At 33.2% G+C, this 13,217-nt stretch overlaps 1 protein-coding gene across 1 annotated transcript; it reads right to left on the bottom strand.

Annotated features, from left to right (window-relative positions):
- Positions 1 to 4,414: 4,414 nt before the first annotated feature.
- LOC131064710 (low affinity inorganic phosphate transporter 3-like) lies at positions 4,415 to 5,986 on the bottom strand. Its single transcript, XM_057998951.2, has one exon. The coding sequence runs from the start codon at positions 5,981 to 5,983 to the stop codon at positions 4,415 to 4,417; it is 1,569 nt and encodes a 522-aa protein (XP_057854934.2). The 5' UTR covers positions 5,984 to 5,986.
- Positions 5,987 to 13,217: the final 7,231 nt, after the last annotated feature.

Raw genomic sequence — 13,217 nt, 5'->3', positions numbered from 1 at the left:
AGGTTTAGACCATTTCAGAGCACCTCCCATAGCATAATTGAGCTTAGTAATCATTAGAAAAAGAAAACATAGAGAAAATTAGGCCCACAAATCTTGTTACAGAAACCATAAGAAGAATAATAGAGGTAATTAAGGTTATGAGTAACTAGAAAATCTATTTATCTCACACATGTGAAGTGACATGTCTTACAAGGAAATGTAATATAAGGAAATTCCACTCCCACTTATCATATCATCATACATGGCAATGATAGCTAGATAATAACAAAGCTTGTTCATAACATTTAGTTATTTTTTATCATTAAATTGCCTTGTACCAAGGGGAGTCATTACTATCATCCAACCAAGACTACATCCAAGAAACCATGTCAGCATCAAATTTATCATCCAAATTTGAATTTGAAAATTAATGGACCCTTTCTACCTCCTTTGATTTAAATTCTTTGTAAAAACCATTATAATATTTATTAACAAAGGAAATAGAATCTCTTATATAATAATGACTCCTCTCTAGAGAAATAATTTCTCTCAGGCTAGTTGGACATTGAGATAAATTAAGGAGGGTCCAATCAAAAAAGCTAAGGCCATAATTGGCCAAATCATTAGCTATCCTATTACCTTCTCAAATGACATGCTGAACTTTAGAATGAGGGAAACTCCTAATCAAATCTTTACTTTCATCTATAACAAGTTTAATTTCCCAAGGACAACCAACTTTACTAGTTAAGAAGTCACATATTAGTTTGAAATCCCCTTTGGGGATAATTTTTTGACAATTCATTTGTTTAAGTCTTTTGAGACCTTGCCAAGCAACAAAAGCTTCCACCCTATTGTTTGAATCCCTATACAAAGTTGCACAATATCCTTTAATAAGAGTTTCCCTACTATCTCTAACTACAGCTCAGCATTAAAGGTCCCCAAATTTTCTTTGGAACAACTATCAAAATTGCATTTTACCCATCCATCCTCTAAAGGAGACCATTTACACAATTTTCTTAGGATCAACTTATTCCAATTAATCTTCATCAAGGTGTGCTTAATTCCCCAAATCTATTTAAATATAAGATCTTAAAGACTTGGCATGGTCTTTGATAGCCCATAGGATGTAGCATTCACATTTTTCTTAATTTTCTATTTGATAATATGAAATAACATCTAGTTGTTTCTTTCCACTTCCCTGAAGATTTAGTTGTTTTGCTCCTTCTGTATGTTCCAAACCACACAACGAGAAATTTGAGACTAGAGATTATGGATAACAGGACGACTAAAAGGGTAGTGATACCATTGATCCATTAGACTTCCCATATGATCAGGAAAGGGACAAGAGATCATTAGAGCAGAAAAAACCTTAGACCACACCTCTCTAGCATATTGACAACGCAAAAAAATATGGTCAATGTTTTCCAGATCCTTGTAGAAGAGGGAGCACCTATTAACAAAAGAAAATCCCCTTTTATTCTAATTATCTATGTTCAAAGTATTGTTGTGAGTTGTTACCCAGCAAAAGAAATTGATTTTGGGGATGAGGCTAGTCATCCAAATATTGTTCTAGTTGAAATTCTCCCTGGTCAAGTGCTCCATGGCCCTATAGGCAGATTTGATCGAAAACACCCCAAAGGACTGGTATCTCCAAATCCAAATGCCCTTCCTATTAGACTAAAAGAAGGAGCTAGGCCCAATATAAGATTGCAGTAGAGTATCATGTTAAATCCCAATAACTTGTCTATTAATTTTTAAAATTAAAACCACTTGAATTTTAGATCCATTCTATATATATATAACTTTTTCTTTCTTTTTAAAAGATATTATTTATTTATTTATTTTTATTGTTAACAAGTAAAATTTTTGTCTAGCTATAGTTAGATGAGGTAAGAAAACCATAACAAATTATTCTAGTAAGAGTTTTGGATACTATGTGATGACACACTCCCTCACCTATATACTCTAATACCAAATTATTAGTGATAAACACTCTCACATAGACTTACTCTCAAAACAGTGATAGGAACTTCATAATTCAAAAGATAATTTTGAGATTATTAATACTTAGTCATTAATCTGCAACAAGAATTATAGTATTTCAATAACTAGCAAACGAAATCAATAATCAATACTACTTGGGTAAATATATATGCAAACAATAGCACCCAACAAACATTTATTTATTCGTTCAACCTACACATCGATGATTACAACAACATGGTAGTTTCTTTATTCAACAACCGACATTTTCTCTACCTTCAAAAATCATTTGCCCAATTTGACCTTGTTTATAGGTCCTCTTCTTCCAAATGCATCGATTCACTCTTTCATAGCCAACTCGTAGAAACATTAGTTGTTGTATTTAATTTATTCTATATTAAAATATTAGTTTTAAATTTAATTTAAAATTTAACAATTTTTAGTATTATTTAATTTTTAATATTTTTAAAAAATATAATTTTATATTAATATTTTTTATATACATATATAAATAATTAATAATAAGAATTATTCAATTTTTAAAATTATATATGTACTAAAAAAAGTAATATAATGTTAATCAAACTGATAACTAGATAAATATTAAAAAACAACCTTTCATAATAACAATACTAAAATTATATATTGAAAACTAATTGGAACAGACATCTTAATTTGTATCTTAAAATGATTACAAATGTTTGATGGATGTAATATTATAAGTAAAAAGGATTGAATAAAAAAAAATTATATATATGTATGTGTATAATTGAATAAGAATAAAGTTTTAACAGTTTTTTTATATTAACAATTACGTATATAAAAATTATTAAAATTAAACATAAATTTTAATATAACAAATTTAATTTTAATTTTAATAAATTACTAAATATAACCGAATATAAATAGCTAAGTTATATAGAATTTAAGGTTTTCAATCTTTTTATGTATCGATTGTATTAGATTTCCACAATCCATAAACAACTTCTAGATTTGATTGTCTGCAAGTTTTTAATCATCATTTTTTGCATCTCTTTGATCTCTTATTCATCCTATGATGGATCATGAAGTGTGATCTAAAATATTCATGATTAAAAACATGTGTATAAATATAGATATATGTATATATACACAATTTATATGTGTGTATATACATGTGTATATACATATATATACGTATGTATATATGTATACACATATATATGTGTACATACAAACATACATACATACATACATACATACATACATACATACATAAATACATATTATAGATTAATTTAACTATTTTTTAAATTTTTTTTGGCAAAAGTGGCAAGCCATTGATATATATATATATAAGAAAACTGATTCAAGAGCTCAATAGGGAAAGAATCAGGAAGAAAACCCTATATCCTTGCTCAGATACAATGAAAAAAGGAAAAGGGACTATGAGAAGAATCCCCCCGAATCCGGAGAGATAGATAGGGTCTGCCCGCATAATGAACCTCTTAGGGGCCAAAATTGGAGTAACGGGTCGAGACGGGACCAAAAGAAACCATAAATAATTTAACTATTTTTAGTTATTGTTCTTTTTATAATTTAATAATTTTTCAATTAGATATCTCTATTGAATAATATATTATTAATATTTTGATATTTAATTTCATTTCTCTTTAAAAATATTAAGATTGCATTTTTCATTATTTATATATTATATGTTATTATAAGAATTATATATATATATATATATATTAATTAAATTATATTATAGCTAAAATTAAATATCTAATATCTTTTAATTTTAATATTTATAACTTTAAATATATGATATCTAAATTGATTTTGTTTTATAGCTAAGATTATCTAAATAAAAAAATTAATTAAATTTGATTATATTTAAAAACAATATAAAACACAACTATACTTCAATGTGAGAAGCAACGTCAACATAATAGACTTGGTAAATTTTGATAAATTATTTATCTGAAATAGACAGATAATTTGCTGCACGCTGTGAGTAATATTGTACATGTACATTGCACAATATTTTGCACGTACGTTGTACAATTTTGGGCACGCGATGATGGCAACGGAAACGGAAAGGAATGCAAATTTGAGGGGCCCACGCCAGCCCTATATGAATACGACCAGCATCAATATCAATGTGAATGTGAAGGTTCAAATTTGCAAGCACAATCGATCAACAGCTCAATTAAATTATATATATTCTTAAATATTTTATTACATCCTAGAGCACACGGTGGCTCCCCGTAAAGTTGCAGGCGCTTTTTATCTGAGCTATTCCATGAGAGCATGGCCTTTCTAACGCCATCTCTTTTCATTTCCTTCCTACAACTAATGGCAAACAAAAGGAAGTGGTGCCGTTACAACATGCTAAAGGTCGTACTAATACCAATTCTAGATAATGAGATATATACTACTCTGGCTTTCAGGAAACAGAGAATGTGTTTCGCTACACACTGATGGTGGGCATAGCCTTAAGCTCCTTCTCCTTCTCTTCAACTCCATCGGTTTCTCCAGAGAGTTCTTCGAGGGATTTGCCATTTGTTTCAGGCACCAGAAACGTGAAAGCAAAACCCACAGCATTCGTACAAGCGAGCACATACAGAGCAGGCTTGAGTTGGCCGTGGCCATCTTTGGTGGATTTTATTTTGGAAGGATCAGCAAGATAGCCAACCCCAAAAGCGCCAATGATGGCCCCAACCTTTCCCATGGCAGCCGATATGCCGTGGCAGGTTGAGCGAAATCTGGCGGGGAAAAGCTCGGCCGGAACAATGAATGTGGTGCTGTTGGGCCCGAAGTTTGCAAAGAAAAAGGTGAGTGCATAGAGGACAACGAAGCCAGTCTTGTGATGTAGCCATTTGTCGTACCAAATAGCGAGCACGAACATGAAGAAGGACATGAAGAAGAAGCCGATGAGCTGAATGACAAAGCGGCCAATGTGGTCGATCAGGAATACCGTGAACCAGTACCCCGGGATTATCGATACCATCGCAATTATCAACTGTGCCCTTGCGATCCTCTGTACTTCGTGTACAGCTCCCATCTTGTCGGCCTTATGGAGCCAGCCGACGGTAGTGAACATGTCCTTTTGAAACAGGTTTTGGCTGTAGAAGGCGATATCGAGGAGCAACCAGGTGGTGGTAGTGCCTAGGAGGTGTAGGCCGTGGCGTCTGAAGAACTCGGCTGAAAACAACTTATATTCTGGCTCGTTAGACTGCATTTTCGTTGAACTTTCTTGGAGTTGGACATTCAGAACTCTCGACATGTCCGCCGCCGCTTTGGTTGCGTTCTTGGCGATCAGGGCCGTGTAGCGAGCGGTTTCCGGCATCTTCATGCGCCAGTAGAACGTAAGAGCTGCCGGACAGGCGCCGAACATGAGGATGATTCTCCATATATAGTCTGCTCGATGAGATGTCCTATAGTGGTCTAGGTCGGCGGCATGGTCATGAAATGCGGTGGAGACGATGAGGGATACTAGACCGCCGGCGAGGATGCCAAAGCCTTGCATGGCGAAGACGGCTGCGAGGAAGGATCCTCTGGTCTTCTTGTTGGCATACTCGGACATTATGGTGGCGGACAAGGGATAATCTCCGCCAATCCCGAAGCCCAGCCAGAATCTGAAGAAACAGAGCGTGATAATCACGCCTTTACTAGATTTGCCGAAGGAGAGGCCAGAGGCGATGGAGCAAACAATCATGAGCAGCAGGGTGGCGCCGTACACTTTCTTTCGTCCCAGTTTGTCGCCCATATACCCGAAGAACAGCTGTCCCGCGAAAGTTCCGCAGAAGGCCACCCCCGTGATCGCAGACGTTACTTCAGCGTGCAGGACGCCCGGCTTGTTTTTGGTGGGATCATAGTAATAAATTCGTCCCAGCAGTTTAGTTACAGTGGTGATACAGAAGAGGTCGTAGGCATCAGTGAAGAAGCCCATTCCCGCAATTATAATGGCTGTGTAATGGTACCATTGTGTTTTTGCCAAGTCCAGAGCCGTCAGGACGTCCAGCTGCTTCTTCGCCATGGTTCGAACTCCTCTTCCCTGCAAACAGCAGAGAAAATCAAATCGTCACAAACAAGTAAACAAGGAAAAAAGGATAGAACAAGATGTATAACTATTGGGTGGGCTTCACAGATGGACATACCCTTGAAAATCTTAGGTTTACAAAACATTTGCCTGGAGAAATCCATCTACTCATTATGTTTTTATATAGAGTTTTTATTCTGATAGAATATGCTTTAATACCTTATGCCAATGGCTTGTCGTCCTTGTTGCTTTTCTTCGACTTTCAGGGACTGAGTATACAAGGTTGCATATACTGAAAGCTCTTCGATCGTGACGAAACCCATTAGGCTCATCTTAGTGCAATCCGATCTTACAAAGTCCATTCCAACTATGCATTGTGAAATCAGTCATTTTTCATATATTAAGATGCAAGACAGTTATGAAATCCTAAGAGGATTATTTCTGTGGATATATACTAGAACCTGAATTAAGACTATTTTGTCATTTCTTTTTATTATTTTCTCTCACCAATTACCGTATTTTGGTAGAGGAACTAGGGTCATTGTAACTTTTTATTGAACTAGTATTTGCACCTAAACAAGGTGCAATGATTATGTTATAGTAAAATGCATTTTGAATAATATATTAGATGATATAAAATTAAAGAATGTAAATATTGTATTTATTAAGTATTTTTTTTTACTGTATAACGACATAAACAAACTATCATAATTGATATATTCCTTATCAATCTAGTTTGACCAAAATTAATTCTAATAATTACTTGATATAATTGATTAATTTATTTGTTCCTAGAATTTCCATTGAGTTCTTAAGGACTACGTGGTTCAATGATATTTTGCTCAGCTTATTGTACCAACCTCTCAACAAGTTTTGGTTTTTCAAAAGTCATATGTTTTATTACTAAAATATTCAGATTTTCCCTATTTTCCAATAGATTTTATTTGAGATTGTTCCCACAATAATATAGACTACTAGCTAATTAGCACTTCCATATTTTACACTTCAAAAATACAAATATGCTTATGGGTGAATGTCTAATTTAAGAATGCAAATAAAATTAATCCCGCGAAAATTAAATAATTAAATAATAATATTTACTTGAAAATTTGAAGTATCTTTAAATAATTCGTTAGGTTGTAAAAAATTTAGTGATGCTTGAATGGATGTTTTAAAATAAAAAAAGATAGGTGTGATGCAAACATTGACATAGAGGTGATAGAAATGGTTATGTAACTATTAGTTATTCTAAGAATGAGAAGATGTCGTAAGGGTTTTCAAAAAGTAGCAATTTTTCACAAAGACTTTTCAAATTTTATACCCTTTCTATCACATAGAGACACAATGGTTTGTTTTTTGATTTTTCTAAATCAGGAGTCATAAGCTATGAGAATAGGTGTGTATTTAGTGGCTACAATTGGTTTCTTAACCTTTCATTTTCACTTTTTTGTCTATGTTTCTTAACTTTCTCTAGTTTTGGCATCCCTTTGGCTCTAGAGTAGCGTTCCTTACACATGGCATAGGATAAGACTTAAGAGTGTTAAAAAATATTAAAATAAAACATGACTTAAAGTAGAAGTGCGTCACTCAAAGGGAACCTAGATAAAGATGCATCGATCACATCTCATCATAGTATACTATTTAAGCATGTCAAGAAGGAATGCACCTAAGTTAAAGAGAGCCAAGAGGTTAGAGGAAAATTTGCTAACTAAAGTGAATATTTTGGAATTTGTATATTTAATGTTATTACAAATAATTTTGGATTAGATTGTGTAAAAAAATTTGAATCAACTTTTTAGATCACATTTTGTGACCCATCATTAGGATGATAAAGAGAGATCAAGGAGAACAAAATGATAGATGCAAAAAAAGGAATAATCTAAAAAAGGAGTGAGGGGGGAGGAATGGAGAGGGGGAGAGGTTAAAAGAAAAACAATGCAACAAAGATAAAAAAAATCAAGGATAAAAGAGCTACTAAGGGACAAAAAGGAAAAACCAAAAAAATAAAAAATAAAAGAGAAGATGAAAAAAAGGAAGGATAGATAATAAAAACTAAACAAATGAGAAGAGACCAAAGAACCTAAGCATTGACATAAAATAAAATAATAAACATGGAAAGATAAATAACATCAAATAAAGAAAAACAATAAAATAAAATTAGGAAAACACTAAAAAATAATAAATATACAAAGATAAATTAATAAATGCTATTATCGGGAGCTCTTAGAGTTACTTTTTGAATGATTCACATGCTTAGCATTGCCCCTACTACCATTACCCTCCAACTTTGTGAAGAAGGCCATAAACTAGATAGGGGTTGCCCAACTATTGTTGCATCTACCTCAACTGCTTTATCTTCCTCCCATCGATTTGAGAAATATCATTTATTATTTTCTCTTATTTTTATTTATTGTTTTTTAGTGTTTTCTTAATTTTGTTTTATTTTTTCTTTATTTAACGTTATTTATCTTTTCATGTCCTCTTACTTTAGACTAAGGATTATTCTTATTATAATATTTTTTCTTAATTATTTGTTTCTTTTGTTTCTTATCATTTATTTAGTTTTTATTATCTAGCCTTCCTTTCTCTTCATCTTCTCTTTTCTTTTTCAATTTTTTTGGTTTTTCTTTTTTTTTCTTAGTTGCTCTTTGATCCTTTTTTTTTTTCATTTTGTTGGGCCTTATTTTTCATGTAACCTCCCCCCTCTACTTTCACCCCCCTCTCCTTTTTTAGGTTGTTCCTTGTCCTGCATCTATCATTTTTTTCTCGTTTACCTTTCTTTATCATCCTGATGATGGATCATGGAGTGTGATCCAAAATGTTGATACAAAAAGTTCTTTATACAATCTAATTTTTAAAAGAATTTATAAATGTTTACTATGGATCATGGAAACTTGTTACCATTAAAATCTATTGTTCATAATTCTAGGTCATTTTTACAAGTATGAGGTCAATAATATATCTATGAATCATATATCTGTAAGTGTAGATGAAATCTACATGTGTGGATCTAATATTTGAAAATATTTGAATTTTTTATTTTTAATTTAAAGTGGTTTATTGTGTATGTTTGCAAAAATCCTTGGTTTAATGGTTTGGATTTTACAGTATAAGGATAATTCCTTCCTTGCTTCTATAAGAATAGCAAGTTAGGTACTTAGAGAATAATTAAGTATAGAATGCAAACATGTTGAATGCATGTCCTAGATGATGATACAACTATAATTATAATAGTAAGTACTGCAAATTTAAAAATTTAATGTTAAATATTATTTCTTTAATGTTGTCATCATATCCTTTTGTAGGTGCTAGGTGGTAGGAGACATGCAAAAGCTTGGATTATGTGTTTACTACCAATGGAAATTATGAAATTTGTATCTCTACCATTGCCTAAAATTTAAATTATCTAAGGCAAGTCCAAAAAGGAGAGAAAATTGTAAGTTGGAAACTTGTATAATTGAAAAGAAATCAACAATCATCATTATATAAGCATTTTAACAAAAGAATGTGTTTTATACAATTAAAAAAAGAGAAGAGGAAATAAGTAAAGAGATATTGAACTTGTGGTGGAACAAGGATACTACTTAAGCTACAAATCGACAAATAATACTTTAAAATAGTAAAAGTAATGTGATACAATTCAAAAAGGTATTTGATCATGTGATACTCATCACAAAAACACTAAAAAAAGGAATCTTACTTACCATAAAAATGCCCTTCCAATTTATTTTGTATAAAGAATGCAATTAAGTTGGAAAAGAGTAGAAAAGTGCATATTAATATTTCTTTAAAAATTTAATTATTCATATTATAATCTAAAATAGCCACACATGACACCATAAAAATAATAATGATATGATGCTAATGGACAAAAGTATAATGACATGCAATATTGGACCTGTAAAGTTGCTTCCAAATAGACTTATAAAAGTAGGCATGGTCATTGACAAAATGATTCTTTAAGCACAAATAAGTGCGAAATATTATCATGATAAGTTACTTATTAGAAAAAAAAATGATAAATATAATTTTAGAGAAATGGGTGGTAAAAAAATCCTCTTAAGCGGCCAATCAACAAAAAAATGAACTTAAATGAATACTTCAAAAAAAATATATTCTTAAAATCTAAAAACATAATAAGAAAAAGAAAAGTAGTACTCAAAACCTATTTTATAATAATAATAATTAAAGAGGTCATATGTTGAGGTCACACAAAGTGGTCCTTTTTTATCATACAAATTATATAACATGGCAATGGGTGTGCTCTCCCATTTTTCAGGTTTATTAAAAATTTCATTAATCCTTTCAAAGGAAAGCCATGAGTATAGTATTTGAGATTCTTTTTAATAAATAAATATTTTAAAATTATTATATAAGTAGATGCAATCTAAAAACATATAAATGTAAGTTACCTCCCCTAATTCGGGAAAAGATATTTTTTCTCAATGCATATAGAATAAAGTGTAATATGTTTAAATAAAGTAAAATTTTAAATTTGGATGAGTAAATAAAAATTTATTAAGTTTCTAAAAATATAGGCATCAATTAAAATAATTAAAGATCAAAATATTAAAATATTTAGATTTTATTAATTAAATTTTAGAAAGATAAGATGCACATTAATGTTATAGTCACCATTTCTGTATTTAATAATTTATCCAAGTTAAAATGGCGGCATTGGAAGGTAGTTGGATCAGCAGTGGCAATAGGAGTTGGTCTACCGATGTGTGAAGTTCTGGCACTCAAGCCATGAAGGTTGGTTCATGGAGCGATGAAGTGGATATTGCCTTTACCATCAATACAGGTAGATTGCAATTAGCTCAGAAACTGGTTAATGCTGGGAAAGCAGACATGTTCATGGGTAACAAATATTCTAGATCGCGGATGAACTATGGAAATCTATATTCAAGTGGTAACCAGTGCCCTATTGACCCACATAAATGGAAGGAAAATAGTTTTATTTGGAATAACAAAGGCTAGTTTCGCAAAGCTAAGCATCATGCTTCCGAGGCCCCCTGAAACTGGTATCCACCACCTGAATCTAGCATCCCTGGTGCGGTAATTGAGAGAGGCAATCCTCATTCTAAACCTACTTTGGTCCCTCCGAAAGCTCATGGTAATTTCCAAATGTAGAATGGGCACTTCGGGAAAGATAACTCAATGGCGGACCATGCTAGGTCTTGGAGATCCAACTTCCGTCCTAAAATTCAGAACCCTTGGTCGAACCGAGAGAGGTACCCTGACTTCCAAAGATGAAGCTTTCTCCCTCAGCGACCCCGTCTTCCTAAACCGGTAAGAAAAACATGAAGACCTACCATCTTTTTGGATGAAAACAAAATTAATTCTGCTAGGTCGATTTTGCTTGAGTTTTGCCTTTTCATCAAGTGGGATGGTGGAAAATGGGTTAAGGACAACTTTGAATCTTGGTGTAGAGCACAATGGGGAAAGGATATTAACATTAATATTCTCCCAAATGATTTCTATATGATTGAATTTATGATCAACGAGGAGAAATGACAAGCTAAAAAAAAATGTCCATATATCTTGGATGGCATTGAAGTTCACATCATTGATTGGCAGCCCAATTTCAATCCTCGAATGCATGTATTATCGGTCAGCAAGGTATGGATAAGATTGTACAACTGTCCCTCAGATTATTGGCACATTGATGTCATTAAAGATATATGAAAATACCTTGGCACCTTTGTATCGATTGATTATATTTTTGAGGATAAATTATAGGGAAGCTTCCTCACAATTTGCATTAGCATAGATCAAATCACCAAGATCCCCGATGAAGTCAAAATTATTGGTGCTGGGAAGATCTGGATCCAAAAGATTGATAGAGAAGATCAATTGCATATCTATCCTAAATGCTTCTTCTTGGATCACACCGACATTAGTTGTGATGTTTCGGCTTCAATATAGTGAAGTTATTCCTGTATGCAATTTCCTATTGAAGAAAAGATACAACCAGAACCTCCTAGCTCCACTGATAACAGGGAAGATTTTTGCAACAAAACTCATGATAATGAGAGTGTTCCATTGACGGAGGCAACTCCTTTGAACATAGATCCTCTCTCCTTTAGACAAAGCGAGAGCCAACAAGATCTTCTCATGCTTCTAGAAAAGACTAAAACTTTATAGGAGGATATTGAATCCAAATTAGCGGATTCGCTTCCACCCTCTCCTCTTATGCCCAGGAATCAACTGGTAATTGAAGATTGTAATCTTCACACTCAAGGTATGGAGGCTAGTACTCTGGGGGACAAGGGAGGGAAGATTTTCTCCTAGATAGGTATTGAATTGGAAGATGATGAAATCGAATCTTCCTCCTCGGAGGGTGATGAAGACTTTGAACTTGACTCTGAGCTTATATTGGAGGTTACTACAAAAGTTTTAGGGAAGTCGGATTCAACTATTGACAAACCAAATTTTAAGCCAAAAGGTGTGCGGGGGAACAAATAAAAAAAAATTATGCTAGCAGTGGCTGGTGCTGCCAGTGGTCAAACCAAATTTAATTTAGGGAAGGGAAATGCCCTTCCCTAGGAGCAATGAAACTCTTATCTTGGAATGTCAAAAGCATTAATGCCCTTGACAAATGGTGCTTGATTAAGTGCCAAATTGATGACACCAAAGGAGATATTTGGCTACTACAAGAAACTAAGTGGAGTAAGGCTGAGACTGATGCTAAAATGAGAGTTTGGAAATAGTGGAATGGGTTATTTAGGCAATAAGATGGAGCCTCTGGTGGCTTGGAATCATTTGGAATCCCATGATTGTTACGATCTCTCTTGTTGGGTAAGATAAGTATTGGCAACATTGCCTGGTAACTATTCTTGGCCGGAATGAGAATTTCAATCTTTTCAATGTGTACGGACCATCTTTTGCTGGTGATAAACATGCTCTTTGGGATCTCTTAACCATCAAACTGAACAGTATTACCGATGGCAGTTGTGTGGCAGCCGGGGACTTTAATGTGATCCTTTCTAACATTGAGAAAAGTGGGGGTATTCAGAGGACTACTTCATCCTAGAAGGACTTTTTGGAATTTGTTGAGAAGAATCGCCTTCTAGACATTATTCCTAAAAATGGAGTTTTCACATGGATGAACAGGAGAGTGGGTTTTACTAATATTGCTGAACGGATTGATCGGTTTCTTGTTACTGGTGAGTGGCTAGGTAAAAATCTAGCTTTAGAGTCGTCAATTCTCCCACTTATCAGATCAAAT

Source organism: Cryptomeria japonica, chromosome 8 (genome assembly GCF_030272615.1).
Source record: "Cryptomeria japonica chromosome 8, Sugi_1.0, whole genome shotgun sequence".
Classification (NCBI taxonomy): Eukaryota; Viridiplantae; Streptophyta; class Pinopsida; order Cupressales; family Cupressaceae; genus Cryptomeria; species Cryptomeria japonica.
The sequence above is the reverse complement of the archived record's forward strand: the minus strand, read 5'-3'. Positions and strand labels throughout refer to the sequence as shown.

Bases quoted from the DNA above. Each gene is read 5' to 3' on its own strand.
- LOC131064710 (XM_057998951.2), bottom strand. From the start codon at position 5,983: ATGGCGAAGAAGCAGCTGGACGTCCTGACGGCTCTGGACTTGGCAAAA.